Source organism: Puccinia triticina, chromosome 8A (assembly GCF_026914185.1).
Source record: "Puccinia triticina chromosome 8A, complete sequence".
In the NCBI taxonomy this organism is placed as follows: Eukaryota; Fungi; Basidiomycota; class Pucciniomycetes; order Pucciniales; family Pucciniaceae; genus Puccinia; species Puccinia triticina.
In genome coordinates, this window is record NC_070565.1 from 6,247,985 (window position 1) to 6,264,364 (window position 16,380).

General features: G+C 47.3%; 5 protein-coding genes across 5 annotated transcripts; 2 read left to right on the forward strand and 3 right to left on the reverse strand.

Annotated features, from left to right (window-relative positions):
* Nucleotides 1–205: 205 nt before the first annotated feature.
* On the reverse strand, nt 206–1,276 carry PtA15_8A675 (uncharacterized protein; the record flags this gene model as incomplete). The annotated part of the gene is made up of 3 exons (XM_053172129.1): nt 206–289; nt 370–1,116; nt 1,178–1,276. 3 exons carry the CDS (start codon nt 1,274–1,276, stop codon nt 206–208), a joined length of 930 nt encoding a protein of 309 aa, XP_053023324.1.
* A 1,412-nt stretch (nt 1,277–2,688) lies between these two features.
* PtA15_8A676 (uncharacterized protein) lies at nt 2,689–3,053 on the reverse strand (the record flags this gene model as incomplete). Its single annotated transcript, XM_053172130.1, has 2 exons — nt 2,689–2,829; nt 2,910–3,053. The coding sequence occupies 2 exons, from the start codon at nt 3,051–3,053 to the stop codon at nt 2,689–2,691; spliced, it is 285 nt and encodes a 94-aa protein (XP_053023325.1).
* A 1,172-nt stretch (nt 3,054–4,225) lies between these two features.
* PtA15_8A677 (uncharacterized protein) lies at nt 4,226–7,994 on the reverse strand (the record flags this gene model as incomplete). Its single annotated transcript, XM_053172131.1, has 8 exons — nt 4,226–4,699; nt 4,780–4,901; nt 4,991–5,329; nt 5,407–5,608; nt 5,725–5,904; nt 5,990–6,049; nt 6,156–7,529; nt 7,602–7,994. 8 exons carry the CDS (start codon nt 7,992–7,994, stop codon nt 4,226–4,228), a joined length of 3,144 nt encoding a protein of 1,047 aa, XP_053023326.1.
* Nucleotides 7,995–8,202: 208 nt separating this feature from the next.
* Nucleotides 8,203–8,955, forward strand: PtA15_8A678 (uncharacterized protein; the record flags this gene model as incomplete). Its single annotated transcript, XM_053172132.1, has 3 exons — nt 8,203–8,479; nt 8,604–8,668; nt 8,788–8,955. The coding sequence occupies 3 exons, from the start codon at nt 8,203–8,205 to the stop codon at nt 8,953–8,955; spliced, it is 510 nt and encodes a 169-aa protein (XP_053023327.1).
* A 3,581-nt stretch (nt 8,956–12,536) lies between these two features.
* PtA15_8A679 (uncharacterized protein) lies at nt 12,537–13,745 on the forward strand (the record flags this gene model as incomplete). Its single annotated transcript, XM_053172133.1, has 3 exons — nt 12,537–12,754; nt 12,863–12,945; nt 13,024–13,745. The coding sequence occupies 3 exons, from the start codon at nt 12,537–12,539 to the stop codon at nt 13,743–13,745; spliced, it is 1,023 nt and encodes a 340-aa protein (XP_053023328.1).
* Between the last annotated feature and the right edge of the window lie 2,635 nt (nt 13,746–16,380).

The following is a 16,380-nucleotide window of genomic DNA, read 5'->3' on the forward strand; positions in this document are numbered from 1 at the left end:
AAGCGACAATTAACTTCAGTTCCAAATCGCCCCACACATTTGTTTTTGTGGTTTATTTGCCAACAAAGCAGTTTGATGCGAGTCGTGTTTTTATGTTGAGATGATATTTCAAGAGAATTACAATTTTGAAAGTAAGAGGCATAGTATATCCAAACCCGAAAGCCACATAGTTTAACCAGACAGAAATCCAAGAAATAAATAAAATCTAAGCAATCAGAGTCAATACTCCGGCTAAAAATCCGACTAATCCAGGTGTCAATACTGAGCCTGAGAGTTCAGAAGCCGAAGACTGTAGGTGCAAATTTCGGGTAGAAACAAAACAATCAGCACCCGAGTGATGAAAGGAGGGGGAAGACATGTCCAACGAACCCTATCACCAGGTTGCTTGTCATCTCCTTTCTTCCCATCAGGAGGAGGTCGAGGACCGTCGGGCTTCTTAGGGTCAGGCTTTTTGTGCGCTGGGTCATCCTTTGGCGGAGGTGATGGGTTGGCTCCATTCGGTGGAGGTGGATCGACTGGGCCAGCGCCCTTTCCGGGACCAGCGTCTTTTCCGGGTGGACCAGCGTCCTTTCCGGGTGGACCAGCGTTCTTCCCAGGCGGACCGGCGTCCTTTCCGGGTGGACCAGCGTTCTTCCCAGGCGGACCGGCATCCTTACCAGGTGGGCCAGCCTGCTTCCCGGGTGGACTGGCTTCTTTTCCAGGTGGACCGGCGTCCTTTCCGGGAGTCATTGGGCCTGGTGGCGGAGGAGCTCCGGGGGGTGTCACCGGTCCTGGTGGCGGAGGAGCTCCGGGGGGTGTCATCGGTCCTGCGGTAGGAGGAGCTCCGGGGGCTGGTGCCGGTGCTGGGGGAGGGGGAGCTTCGGGACCTCCTACCGGCCCTGGTGCCGCGGGGTCAACAGGAGGCGATGGCCCGGCGTCATCTCCCGGACCGTCAGGCTTGGGGCCTGGAGGACTCGGCGGACCCGGAGTCTTAGCATCTTTGCCCGGTGGGCCAGCCTTCTTTCCTCCACCCGGTCGTTTAGATTTGTTGGGGGGAGTAGGAGGCTTCTCGCCATCGACTGGAGCTGGGGTTTGTCCATCTTCGCCTGGCGTGGTGGCAGCCAAAGAGAGGGAATTCTGCAAACAAATCTATCAGTAATTTGCACAATTGACAGGTCCGGGTGAGGGAATTTCTTACCTCTTCGGAGGTCGCATCGGGTGCACCTTGAGGCCGAGAAATTGAGCCTCCAATGACAGAGAGAAGGCATGCAAGCTTGAGAAAGTTGGATGAACGCATGATGATGAATTGATCCCAAAAAATGCAAAGAATATCTGGAGTAATTAAATAAAGGCTTCGATGATTACCCCAACTTCTGCTATGTATGGGAGGATTGTTCTGATGGATGAGATTTTGGCTCCCAACACCTTGTCCATTTATAGCCGAAATCGAAGCCGGCCCACTTTCCTGTTTGTGCACCGAACAATAAAGCGCCCAGATGATGTCCATTGTAACAGTTTTGACTGAGGATAGTGTTGCTGTTAGCAACGCTAACGCAATAGTCCAGATTCTCACCGTGTCTCATCTGATCTCCTCCAACTTTGGGACCCAAACAAGGCTTCATTTCTTCGGTCGTGTCGATTGGAGCTGTCAATTACCATATGATCAATTGTCCATGGGATGATTTTTCTAGCGAAGAGAGATATATAAAACTAAATATGTTTCCTCTATGAACTCACCCCATGCATTTGCCGGTCGTAGCTTCAACGTCCTCTGCATTCTTGTGCTGGGATGATTCCATGGGACAGGAACGCAAACGTTTCTCGTGGATGTGCCAAGATACGAGATACCGATCGGCTCATTTGCGTGGTTCCCATCGACTCTTGATTGAGTCAGAACTTAGGAACCCAGCATCATTGACTCAAGCAGCTCCTTCGTTCAATGCAAGATTTCCCGTCAACCCAGCAGGCAAGTGCCGTAAGCTCACTGTTGGCCAGTCCACGATATAACTCAATTTATACCGGCCATCTGGACGCTCAACACAAATCTTGTTGTCGAATATGCGGGCGATATGAGACTCTACGTGGCCTGAGTGGGACTGCAAGTGCCGTGCCATGTCTGACCAGCATAGCTTGACAACAGCATTATCGATTCCGAGCGGTCTTTGGGGGTTCTGAAAAATATTATGGCCCCTAGGCGTTGCCTTGAATGCTACACTTTTCTGGCTAGGGACGATATTGTGCCACAAACAATGAAAAACACTTGATTTCCAAATGAAGTTGCCTCCCCATGAAAACCTGCCAGGGCACCGACACTAACCTAACTAAGTCCCTCTCTTTGTTCTAAGCGCCACCCAAAGCATAAATGCACCCGTCAACCAAAATTGGGTTGGGCGAAATCCTGCCTGACCATACCTGCGATGGAGGGTGTATTGCAGCGGCTACAAAACCTTTCCACCATGCTATAGGTTGTCCCTCAGGGCGCTTGCTCCAGCGGGAAGACCCCGCACAATTGTTCGGGTGTGGTTAGACATAGACTTGACATTGAGTAAGGGACAACATATTTGGAAATGAGTACGGTGTTGTGCTTGGTAATTGAAACGAAGCCTTCAGAGCATGTACGGGGTTGGGCAACCACGGGCGACTTGATCCCACGACAGGATCAATGTTAGACGAGACTTTTGGTTTATTTATGAAATTGCAGGATCATGTTTAGTCTCGTTGAGCACCAGCCATTCCGACTACAGGCTTTCCCCTCCGGTCACCACCTGGTCGACGATCGGTGAAGATCTGGGCTGAGGTAGCGGCCACGTTAACCGGAATCTTGTCAAAGCCGAGGACCCGGAGCATGTCCTGAAAATTGGGGAGAGGGAAGAGTTAGAATGCGTGTGCATGGTGTATGAGGGTGTCGCTGGGAATGTTAAAATACTAACCTTGGTCTCGGGGTCTACCTCCAAGGCAGTGCCGGTAGTGTCGAGGGCAGAGACCTCCGGAACGTAGTTGTCCTTACGTTCTCGCTCCTCCTCTTGCAGCTTGAAGGAGATACCACGGACAGGACCTCGTTGAATACGTTTCATCAAGTGGGTGGTGAAACCAGCGATCTTGTTGCGCAGACGCTTTGATGGAATGATGGCAACCTCGTCACATCTGACAAATCGACGCGATCGATAATGTTACAGTTAGGCATTGCATCTCCCATAGGAGGAGGATGTCACTTGCACTCGCTTGTCAACGTGGAAGTCGGTCACAAGACGGGGGTAGTATTTCTCGATGATAACTCGAGAGGCCCTTTTGACGGTCTTGGTGCGCACTCGACCCTAGAAGCAAGCAAACGGATGGACAGGGGGGAACTCGTCGGTTCCCTTCTCGATCCCCTTCTCGATCCCCTTCTCGATCCCCTTCTCGATCCCCTGCAAGCCTTGCCTTGCAAGTTGCATGCGCGGGTCTACTTGGAAACCCCTTAATACATCGACTAGACCAAAAGAGTCCAATTGGCCATCGTCTCCAGGATTCTGCACTTCTTCAATTGGTTGCTTGGCTGGGCAGAGTCAGAAACAACATATTTACGGAAAACATGAGAGGAGCGACACCGATCCACCTGGAGCCAACCTGAGCCAACGTCAAAATCATGTTCCCAAATGAGACGACGACGATCGAACGTTGGAAATGTGATGTAGCTGCGAGACTGCGTTCTAAGTTCTACTCTGAAGGGTGGTGCGTCCCAGATGCCGTGGAGGGGACTCGTGGCTGGACAGGGCTGGACGCTTTCCTTCCATCCAGAAAGGATATGGGACGACGCGCAAGTGGACCACCACATTGCACAGCCATTTTCGTCGATGCCAACAAAGAGACCAGTCCTTTTCTCCTCTGTCTATACTCTATTGATGCCTCTGATTGCACATATCACAAAGAATGTAAATACATACAGTAATCTACAAAGCTTTTCTATCACCCATTCTTAAGGATGAAGCTCGGGGACCTGCCTTCCCTTGAAAGACAAGAATGGAGCCGGTCAAACTAGTCTATAACATCATCAATAAATAGGCATGGAGATACAGGCAGCTCGATCCAAAAACACCCTGTACTCTTCGAAAACAACAAACACAATCCATAGGAATTGGAAACTACATACACAATCTAAAAATGCGTGTCTGAGAACACTGTGAGAGAGGGGGTGAGGAAAAGGGGAAACACGGGGTCATACAACACAAAGCCAAGAAGAGAGTGGATAGCACAAGAGGCGGGGATTTCAGATGAGTTCGACTCGCAACCGGTTCCAACAAGAGGCTAAGACTGTCAGATGATCGACTGTGTTTGGCTGACAATCGAAGGGAAGAGAACATGCTGCTGAGGGGTCTTGAAGGGGGAGAGAGGACGGAGCGGAGGAGGCGCCGGAATGGAGCTTCAGATCGGCCAAGAAACTCTTGATGATCTCGTTCTTCGTCGCCAGCTTTCCACTCTCTCGTTCTCCACCCCCCTCGATCAATCCTTCACCTCCCTGCTCAAGAATCAAATCTTCTCGGCCGCCCGCTTCTTGACGACGATGATCGTCAGAATGGAGACCTACTCGCTCGAGAATTCTCTTGAAACTCTGGATGATTTCGAGCTCGTTGATCGCTTGATAGCTATCATCCTCCAGATCTACCTGGGCATCATCATACCCATTCAGTAATGTCAAATTGATCAACACGCTGATCGACCCTCTGATAAACTTCTTCTCGTCCTATTTATTGAAACCAAAACCCTCAGTTGGCATTCATTCCACGCTTTTCCAGCTTGACAAACCACCCCTTCAAAACGTACCAATTTTCCACAAGGAGGATCTATGTACAACTTGAGCAATTCTTCGAACCCGTTAATCGACTTGGATTGTTTTTTTGGTTCGGTCATAGCCCGAGTTGAAGGAAGGACTGGTTCTTGAACTCCTTCGATTCCGCCCAAAAAGAAAACCCCCGATGGTTAGCTGAAGCTCTCTCCAACAAAAGATATAAAAATAACACGTCAAGAAACCCACGAGTTTCTCTTAGCATATCAGTGGCTGGAGTGGATTGCTCGAGCAAGTTAGCCAGCAGTCCCAAGCTGACACACAACAGATCAAAGACGACATCATCGACACGGTTATCATGAGACGGACGAGGCCATTCTTGAGGATGGTTGGTAATTGCTAGAGGACTATCCGCTCGTTCTTTGAGTTTCTGATTCGATCTGTGTTGGTTAAATCCCTCCCGACAGATCCCAAATAGACCACACAAGGCTTGTAAGACCGATGGTGTACTCAGTTCCGAAGCCCAGATCGCATTGTAATTTGTCACATTGACCATCGTCCGTAAACAACCGATCAGGATATCCAATGCTACAGAATATTTAGCCGCGCGTGGATCGAAGGAATCAATAGATTAATGCAAGATGGTTCACTTGGAATTGGCTTACCAGTCATTGCTATTTTCGATTGGTCATGTCTAGCCAAGCTATGACAGAGTGAAATAAGTGATCCAAACACCTGGGCCAATGGGTCTCTGAACAAGTTGATTGAATTCAAAGCGTCCTCGTCGCAAACCGTGCAGGCTTCGATAACATCCATACAGTATCCTACATGCTTCAAAGGATCCTGACCATCTCCATTCGAAAAATTCTTTTTGTTTTTCGAAGTAGAGGTGGGTTTTCGAATTAAGCAGTTGCTCTCCCTCTTACAGGCATGATTCATATCTTTCTGAATACAATCAACCAAAGAGAGGAGAGGAGACGTACTTGAAGTGGGATGGAACTATCAAATAAATTATGAAGCTTTCCACTATAAACCTTCAAGCAATCGATGACGGAGGCAAAAGCGGAGCAATGGACGATAGATCGTTGAGGAAGGAGGCCGGGGCGGGGGACAAACATGGCGATACGGGCCAGACTGAACAGTGCCAATAACGCGGGACTGCTCTAAAAGGACAGGATGTGAAAAACAAAATGTTAGTGCAAGTGTGCTTTTCTTGAGAAGAAAGGAGGCGATAATTGGAAGACTAACGGCTCCTGGGATGTGTTTCCTCAGAATGGATTCTTGAATGACTTCTTGGATCTGAGAATCCTAAAAACGCCAGAATGTTTTGAACAGCAAGAATGAAACTCAGACAAGAATGATCAAGGTCATTTGGGCATTACAGTGAGATGAGAAAGATGGAACTTTTGTTCACCAATGGAGGATGTCTTCGTGAAGTCCCACGAGGTTTGGCAGGCGGTTGGGGGTAAGCCCGACCGGCGACGGTTCCCAAGAGCTGCAAGCAGTCGGATTGCATCGAGAAGACTTGGGCAGAGTCTTTGGGGATGATTCTCAATACGGGCTCGATAAACTTTTGGTCTTGACAACAAAGCAGAGAGATGAAGATCATCAGGGCATGGTCGAGGATCGGATCGCCATCTCCTGCGCCTGCGGTCCTGAAGGAGTTATAGAAATGTTCGATCATTCCATTCGAGCGTAGTTCGTTCAGAAAATCTTGCTCTTTGAGTTTCTTGATCAACTCGACTGCACTGGAACGTTTGAGACTGAGGTCGGGGTGGTCAGCTCCGGAGGCATTAAGGCCTTCGATCAAGTACGACAGCTCATCGGTGAACCGTTTGGAAGATCCCTTAGCACGCTGATGGATGGTCGTCTGCAGGTCATTTTGATCCTCGATCGACTCATCGTCTTCATCCACGCCCCACTTCTTGCGCAGCTCGCTGTAGGTTTCGCGGCTTTGGAACCTCTTGAGAGCGCCCACCAATCGAGACGAGCCCGGGGTCGGCGCAGAAGATCTCTTCGAGGTCCGGGGTGGAGCCGGCGTGGATAGTGGCAATAATAATTTCAACTCGTTCTCGTCTGGTTTGAATGTCCTTTGACCGCCGTAGGTTTTTTTGACCGGATTACTACTACCTGGAAACAGGCCGACTAAGTTGCTAGTGTTGATCGCTTCATGATTGACGGGTATCGGGGGGACATCCGAGGACAGTTGTCGTGAGAGTGGTTTCCTTGTGGTGGTGAGGTTGGTGGAAGTTCGGGTGGTGGATGGTCCGAAGAGATCAGAAGAAGAGCTGGAGCTGAGAACACGCCCCAGTAGTCGGTTATTTGTTGGACGGGCGATCGGACTCGTTGGTCGGGAACAAGCGGAGGCAGCCGAGGGTGAAAGAGCACCAGATTGGGAGGTAGTTTTACCGCCCATTAGTGCTACTCGTGCTTTCCTCTTGGGAGATTGAGTCGACTCGGGTCCTTCGGATTCATTGCAGGTCTTGATAGATTCGAGGATGGCGAAAAGATCAGAATGGTCGTGGGTGTCTGATGATGGACGAGGCTGAAGCGAGTGGGCATGGGGCAAGTTTGACGGTGTAGCGAGGGGTTTGACTATCTGATCTGGCAATGGTGGACTGGGTTCTGGTTGGAAAGGCTGAGGAGAAGCTGGCTGGGATGGGACAAGTGATATCTGAGAAGATGTGCGAGTGATCCTACGTTGAGGGACTTGGGGCCTTGTGAGACGTTGCCTATCCTGTTCAGTTGTGGATACTGTTCGCGGTCGTTTATTGGATACGCGTCGAGGCTGTGTAAGATGCAAAGCAGAGCATATCAACTGATAGATAAGTGAGAATTGACTAGCTGATAGTGGTCTTACTGATGGGCGCTGGCTGGGCTGAAGAAGCTGGGTTTTACGGTTATCTTGAGGAGACTGATTGGTTGATCGAGCCCGCTTGGGCCGAGTGGTGGATGTTTGCGGTTTCTGGACCTGTAGAAGTAGGAGTAGATCTTGATCCAGAGGGGTTGTTTCACGATTAGGATTGCTTGGAGATTGACTAAGCGTGCTGGTTTCGTCGTTCAGCCGATCTGAGAGGCGCCGGGTGGTTTTCTTTGGCTCTTGCTGATATTGTTTCTGTTGGCTTGAAGTCTGCTCCTGCTCATCGCTGCTGTCGCCATCGTACTGCTGGGTGAGTGCCTGGAGTCGTGACTTGCGCTTTCCGTAGGTGAACTTGATTCTTGGGATGTGCGTTGATGAGGAAGTCATCGTCATTCATCCATCGGCCGTGATCGGTTGCGGAAGTGTTGCTGCTGACTCAAGAAGTGTCCCCGACCGGGGGCTGATGGGCCACCGCTTTCCCCGAAGCCGCTGACCGGTAGCTGTCACTCTCGGGGGGCCGAGCCCCGAAGTCGAAGTCTCGAGCAAAGTTCAAGTTGTGGAAACAAACCTTGATCAACAACTTCCAGGAAAAAACAACACCATGCCACCCGCTCACATCATCCCACGGATACTCAGGCGACAGCTGATCACTCAACCGAACCCATCCAGTCCGGAGAGCTTTATCCTACCGATCAGGAAACTATTGATCGAGTTTAACCAGCAACGACAGAACCAGAATGGACTCCGGAACTTCTTGTCACTCTCCTCGGCACCGGAATCGAAAAATCCGAGCCTCTACCAGCTCGTCAAGAAGTTCCCGTTTGTTGAATTCGTCGTCCGACCTACCGGTGGCTCCGGGATCCTCAAAGGCTTCTATCGTCAGTCGGGGTTCAAACGAAATCGGTCCAATGTTTTTTTCTGTCAAACTAACCCATCCGGATCTCTTTTTGGGGCTTTGTTCCATCGTTTGTCATCTCTCATCGGTCGTTGGCCGTACCTAAGTCAATAACAATCGGATCAAAACTGTTCCCGTGGATGGACTGGATCCAAATCAAATACAGAAGAAAGTTAAGTCTAGTCGTTGCTTCTACGGAGCAAGATATGAAGCAACACACATGATGAATTTCTTCGCAGATGGCTTGTAGACTGACTTCACCTTTCTATGTCTGACATATATACAAAATAGATCCAACTCTTGCTCGAATCATCAGGTCAGAAACTCAACACATTCACCCGGAAAAACTCGATCGCTGTCTCTGTGGAAAACTCCAAGAATCCCACCCGAGGACACTACAGTGCCATGCACCACGAACATCATACCCCATTATCCCGATTCTTTCAAAAGTCCAAATAAACATAATTTCTTTAATTGACTTGCATGCACACTTCAACCCTTAGCCAGTACCCCGTGCGGGATATCCTGTAGACAATCCGGGATATCTGGTAAAGGGCTGCGGATCACACCAGATATCTGAGATCCAAGGCTCCCAAGCCTGCGGATATGGACGGATATCTTGATATCTGTGGATATCTCTGGATCCAGATAAGGATGAAATTGCATGGGGTACAAATGTCTAAGTTCAGGAAGAAGTTATACCAACGGTGGGCCGTTACAGTAATGTGTAATTGTAACAGATTGTAAAGTATTGAAAAATAAGTTACAATGCAGTAAGTTAAGATTATTGAGCTTGTAAAATAAGCTAACTATAACATCCATGGGTCCATAAATACCCTTGATAACAGCTGATACAGGCTTTTTTTGTTGATACAGCCTAAAATGCATCATAACCTATTGAAAGTTTGATATTTTTTTTATAAAAATGCCAGTATTTTCTTTTGGATGACAGCTGATGTGTTACACATTGGGGCTCAAAAATTGCAACACAATGCATCAGCCCACCATTGGCTATACTCAGGGTTTGGAAGTGGTGTGCATCCTGATCCAACCCTTGTGTCTGACACATGTCTGCTGCTATGACAACACGATGCACAGACAAAACAAAAACAACCAACAGAACAACCATGCAACACTCTGCAACCAGACAGAAAGAGAAAAGACATCACAATGCAGATATAATCTGCAGACACAACCAAAGAAAGAAAAGGGTTAAATGGTGAAAGAAAAAAAAATTCAAAGAAGTAAAGAGGAGTGTGATAGAAGAATTGATTTGGCCAAGGCTAAACCTTAAATATCCTGGCCCACCACCTTGGGGGTTGACATCTTGATCCTAAAACATCTTGAAGCTTGGTCTGCTAACTCCACATTGTAAATTGGATTCTGCTGTGTGTACTGGTTTGAAAACCACAGTGTGCAAAAGTGCTGTTCACTGAGACCTACAAATGTACAATATTTTGGTATACAGTCAAACCCTTGAAACCGCATACCCCTTGGTGGACAGAATTTGCTATGTGGTTTGGCAGGTTATGTGGTTACAAGGGTTAGCTACAGGCCAAAATTAAATTTTGGTGGACCCAAATAAGTATGTGGTTTGGGAGGTTATGCCCTTATAGAAGTATGCGGTTTCACAGGTTTGACTGTATTGCTTATGAATTTGGGTGAAATCCTGAATGTTAGATGACAAAAGCACACAGAGTGCTTGGGGCTCTTTGAGAAATACAAAAATTGGGGACTTGGCACAGAGGTTGGGGGAACCCAATTCTGGAGTGGGGGACCAACAACCACAGGCCAAGTTACAGGTTGGAACATTACTGTGGTGGGTTGTATGTGTGGACCTCCTGGTACCAGTGCTACTCTAGGTGAGCGGGGGAAGCCAAAGTGGTTTCTGTGAGTGGATGGAGCTGAGTAAGCAATTGTCCAATGGAAAAAGTTTTAAAGAAGTGTTTGGCATTGGAGTGGGGCATACAAGATTCAGAGTCACTTTGGAATGGCAAGATGTGCATAGAGGAAGGAGGGGTTTGGGAAACAGTGGGCCGTTCCTGTTACATTTAATTGTAACATATTGACGTAAAGTATTGAAAAATAAGTTACAATAACTCAAATCAAGATTATCAAGCTTGTAAAAATAGTTGAATTTAACCCAGAGAATTTCAAAATGGGCCCAGGTACCATTTTCACTGCCCGTACCTGCGCAGTTTTTGCCAAAAACTGGCACCCCACACCAAATCCGGCACCGCCTGGGGTCTTCTAGGCAGGTACTAGTGGTACCTGCCAACTTTTTTTCATCAAAAAGGGCATCAAGAGGTGTCCTCAATGACTGGAATGGATGAGTCATCAAGAGGTGTCCTCAATGACCGGAATGGATGAGTCATCAAGAGGTCCTCCCCTCAATGACTGGAACAGGTCAGTCAACAAGGGGAGGACCTCTCAAGGAACGGTCTGTTCTGGTCATCAAACAGGTCAGTCATTGAGGGGAGTGCCTCTCAATGACCGGCCTGTTCCGGTCAGTCATGGTCATTGAGGGTACTCCCCCAACAACCAGCACACACATGTCAGTGAGGTAAGTTTTTACTCCCCTCAATGATTGCAGCAGGACTGTCCTCAATGACCTGTCCTGGCCAATGACTGGTCTATTGTCAGTCATCAAGGGCAGTTCAAAGCTGGCCAAGGGCTGGGGGTCTGGGGGCTACCCAATCAACCCAGCGGGGGAAAGCAGTACTTGGGGGTGGTCCCCCGGTACCACACCGCTTTTTCCAAAAAGACAGGCCCGCATCCGGCACTTATGGTGTTCAAAGTTGGTTTGCATAATTTTATGCATGCATAAATCATAAAATCATAAAAATATTTTGGTGAGGAAATTTTGTATCACATAATCAGACAGTCATATCCCCTGCAAAAAAGATTTTATGATTTTATGATTTATGCATGCATAAAATTATGCAAACCAACTTTGAACACCATAATTTTTGATTAGGGGGGTTCACAATAGGATAAAAATAAAACTTTAGAGCTAATTTTAAGACCTTTATGAACAACTTTTTAAAAAATAAAGATGTTGCTCTGATTCTCAGGGGATACCCAGTCCTGTACACCTTGCCAGATTTTTAAAAATTTGTTGATAAAGACCTTAAAATTGACTCTGAAATTTTACTTTTATCCTATTGTGAACCCCCCTATTAAAAGGGGCATTTGTCATCCAAGTAAAATAAAAATATGCATCATGATAAGAGAGAGGGGAGGGGTTTTCATGAAAGTGGGTGTTATTAGTATGATCACCTTCCCCATTCACATCCTGCTCCAAGTTGTCTGCGCCATCACCATGTCCCTGATTCCCAAGTTGTCCTCCTGGTGTTATTCAGTCTTCCTCAACCCCAATCTCTTCTTGCTCAAAATTTAGTCTCTCTAGTGCATTGTCCATTGGACCCACATTACCCCATGTTACATTGGCCCTGATGGATTTGATATCATCAATCCAAGCATGATGATTTTTTCTATGTTTGCACACTACAAGAAAAAGTCAAGCAAGTGCCACCAGTTGGCATGTGAGAGCTCTAAGGAACCTGGTGATGGAAATTCAGCCTTTGTCATAGTTTGCCTTTGACCAAGCTTCAATGCCCGGTGACTGTGCATGATGCACAGTGACTGAATGTCTGCCTGAGTGGAGCTAGAATGGAAGTTACACAGGAGAATGCCTCATGTCACTTGCCTGACTTTTTCTTGCAGTGGTAGATCCAATATTCCGAGCCCCATTCCAAAAGGGCCCGGTATACATCCGAAAATTATAAAGGATCAAGAGAGCGGGGTCAACTTGTCAAGCCTGGAGTTGAAGATCTCGAACAGCATATTATAACGTATCTGGCGCGGGCTGCGCCTGGGCGTGACTAGTCGAGTATAATCCACCCCTTTCACCAAGGAAAACATATTTACATAAGAAAGAAAACCAAACAACAACCACAACAACAAAGGATGTAAGACTTCATGCTGACCTCTTCTTCTTCTCCGTCTTCTTTCCCCCCGCAAGAGCTGCATAGCTAACCATGTCTCCTACTCACAGGTCCACCACCCATCCACCCGTCATCCCAGTCACGATGACTCACCAGGTCCCCTTCCGACAACCAGCAGTCACCGTACCACTCAACTGGTCCTTCGCAGGCACCCCACCCAACCAATTCCCGCCGAACAGCTTCCTCAGGAAGGAACAGCACCCACCCTTGTTGCAAGCCCAGATCAACGCGAGCTCATCCTTCAGCAACAAGTCTCGCAAACGATCCGCCTCAGACGAACTGGATCCAGACCCCACCACCACCACCTCCTCCTCCTCCCCTCTCAAATCCATCTCCGCCCTACCCAAGCGAACCAAGAGAGCATCCCCCAATACTCCCTCCACCGAAGGCCATGATGGCTTCAATCCTCAGGAGGACCAAGCCGAGCTCGGCACAGCCCTAGGTAGATATCACATTGCATACTCTCCCCCTCTTTCAAAGGATCGCACAGCCAGCCAACTGACACCCCTGACCTTTCCAGTCTCACTCACGAAAAGCGAATTGATCAGCTTGATACATGGCCTGATCCAACAGAAGCCCGAGCTGAAACCGACGATCAAGGGCTTGCTACCCCCGCCCTCCTTGGAATCCATCCTGGCCAAACTGGACGAGGTGGAGAAACAGCTCGTCGAATCTATCCCGAACAAGCGCATGAACCGGGAAGAATACATCTGGAACCGAGTCCGGGTGCCGTTGACGAGCTATGTGAACGACTGTATGGGCTGTCTGGAGCTCGCAGCCAAGACGATCGAGAACCGCTGTGGCGGCTCAGGAACGGGAGGAAAGCCGGAGCTCTCGGTGATCTATGGGGCAGTCTCCGACCAACTGAGTCTGCTGAGCCATCTGAGCCTCTCGATCTCCAAAGTCGAAAACCTCCTCCCCAGCCTATCACCTCAGCCCTCGAACCAGAACGATCAACAAGACCTGAACTGGAACGTCTCCTACCCCTTCCAATCGATCCTCATCCCATCCCTCTTCCAGAACTGGAAAACCTTCATCGAAGCCATCCATAAGCTCATCTTCGAAGACCGCATGATCATCTCCGAATCCCTCATCCGTAAATGGTTCTCCCTCCTCGACGGCCTCTCTGACCCCCATCCTTCGGCGGATCACCAGGACAATCACACCGTCCAACGACTCATGATTGCCGTCAGAGATGAGGCTCTCAACAGATTCGGCATCCTCGTCGGCCTCAAAAGATAACATCCGCCCCAACAACAAGCTCTCGTTCCAATCCAGCTTTGCCCACTCTCCTTCATCTCTGTTGTTTTCATCCATCACATATACGCCATCTTTATCACTATCCCATCTCGAATACTTATCCATTGTGTTGTTTACCAGTCTTGGTTCCTGTGCTTGTGCTTGTTCTTGTTCAGTTTTTCTTCTTTTCTTTCCAGTCCTCATGTAACATCTCGAGACATTATTTTGGGCGGCCTTATCTTACCTTTCTTTCCCCCCTTGTCCTCCAACAAAACCCATCCACAAATATACATTTCCATCATGACTAGAAACATCATTCAATAGAGATTTCTTTTTGGAAAAGAAAATTATGGAATGGTTGGGTTGGGTTAGTCGGTTAGGAACATACATTGCCTTGAGTCCAGTGACTAAGTACACAAGATGAATAAACCATTGAACATGTCTAGAATGTGATTATTTGTTTAGACCAAGTTGGCATTTAAAAACAAGGAAAGTTCCAGGAGTTCCCAATAGCAAAACATTCTGAGTATTAATGCATTCATGTTGGTCCAGTCCCAAGTTCTTGTTGATCAGAGTCATGAAAATTTCCACAAGGTTGTTGTGGCATTTTAAGATAGAATGAAAGATGAAACAAACAAACAAAAATACCACCACCCTCCTTAATGAGGGTTGAGAACAAGTCCGCAGGGCCTTGAATGTGTGGACAGAGTGTGTCAAGACAAGAACACTTGTGTTCTCATTCTGCAGTGCTGCAAACTTGTTCATGTGTATTTTTTGTTGAGATCATTTTCAGATTCTGGATGATATGTATGAAAGAGGTTGATTCTGTGGAAAAAGACAAGAGTTGCTGCTCATCCCAGCTTGCTTTGCTTTCCAATGGTTCTCCAGGGTACAAGTTGAGTTCAAGAACTGGATGAATTTATCACTGCTTGATTGGTGCTCTGGACAGAATTACCAAGATGGTTTTTGTAGTATGGAATATGGAGCCAGACTTCTTTGGTTTACTCATGCATTCCTGTTGTGGTATTTGTTCCTGTGTTTCTATACAGAAAAATATAAGAATACATTTTTCTTCTTTACACATGAAAGATGTTGTAAAACTAACCCCAGAAATGGACTTTTCACACAAAATAACCTGTAGTCACCCACTGGAATTACCCCTCTATCTCCACCGGTTCAGGAGTTACACAGATTTCAACAGGAGCCCGGCAAGCCCCTACTAGACACCCTTACGTGATATCCCGGGAATTTGCCATTTTGAAACGGCTGTAGTTTTCATTTTTTGGAGAGAACCAACTGTTTGAAACCAACTAAGTCAGTATGTTCAATTTGGCAAATTTTGGCATAGTGGATTGAAACAAGTTACATAAGTAACATCTGCAGCCATTTGTGGGGGTTTTGGATAAGAAAAGTGCAAAATTGGTTTTCTGCTTATCATTGCTGATGTATTGATTAACATCAACAAAAAATCACTTTTAGAAGCCTTTCAGACCTTCCCCAACCCTTTTGATGTAACATGGGAGCAGGAGAGAACAGGGAGGAACTAATATGTATGCACACTATGTTTGCGCCTTGAAGCACAAAAACAAATTGAAACAAAACACGTAAGTATGCCATTTTTTCCCTTGGAAGGGAAGACCAGATTGAAACAGGGTACGTCAGTATGTCCCAAAAGAAAAAAATTCCAGTAGTGTCCATTTAAAACAAGTTTCACAGGTTTACGTAAGTATCATTTTTGCCAAAAAAATCATTTTGAAACAATTTATGTAAGGGTGTCTAGTAGTAGTAGGGGCTTGCCGGGGTCCTATTTCAACCTGTCTAGGTTTTTCAAATCTAGGAGTATTACTCACAAGCAGATGAGTTAAAGCAATGTAATAATTTTTCAATTAAAATTGCAGATCATGTACTTTGCGCACTGCAAAAAAACTCGCTGCGCACTACAGGGGGTGTTCACTTTACGTCTTGGCCACAGTGCGCGGTAGCTCAAAAGGCTTTGCGCATTGCAAATTAAAAACCTTGAAACTTCCAGTTTTTTTTCTGCCAGCCGGCAGAGGGGGTTTTTCTTGCCAATCCTCCAATTTCTTGGAGGATTTGGATCCATCAGCTTGACACAAAAAAAAAATGAAAAACAAAAACAAAAAATAAGCTGAGTGCAGGCTCCTGCTCCCCGGGTATTTTCAACCTGTGAAAAACTCATTGATTGGGTACTCAGCCCCTTGACAACATAGTTCAAGGGGCAGAAGTATGTACACCACCATCCGCCGTGCCAATGGCCAGCACAGGCTGGTCCCGGAGCGGAGTATACAAACTCCCCTGATGCCCAGCCACCATGCATGTGGAGTGAAAATAAATGGTCATTGAGGGGATTCAGCATTCCTCTTGATGACAAGAACAGTCCCGGTAATCAAGAGAAGGAAACACACCTCTCAATGACCAGATCATCCCACTCATCAAGAGGAGTAAATACCACTCTCAATGACTGAAACAGTCTGGGTCATTGATAAGAGTAAATAAACCTCCTCTCAACAACCGCAACCAACCCAGTCATCAAGAGGAGTGTTTACTCTTCTCTCAATGACCTGGAAACTTCCCTCAATGACTGGAACCCGGTCATCAAGAGTGTTCCTCCTCTTGATGG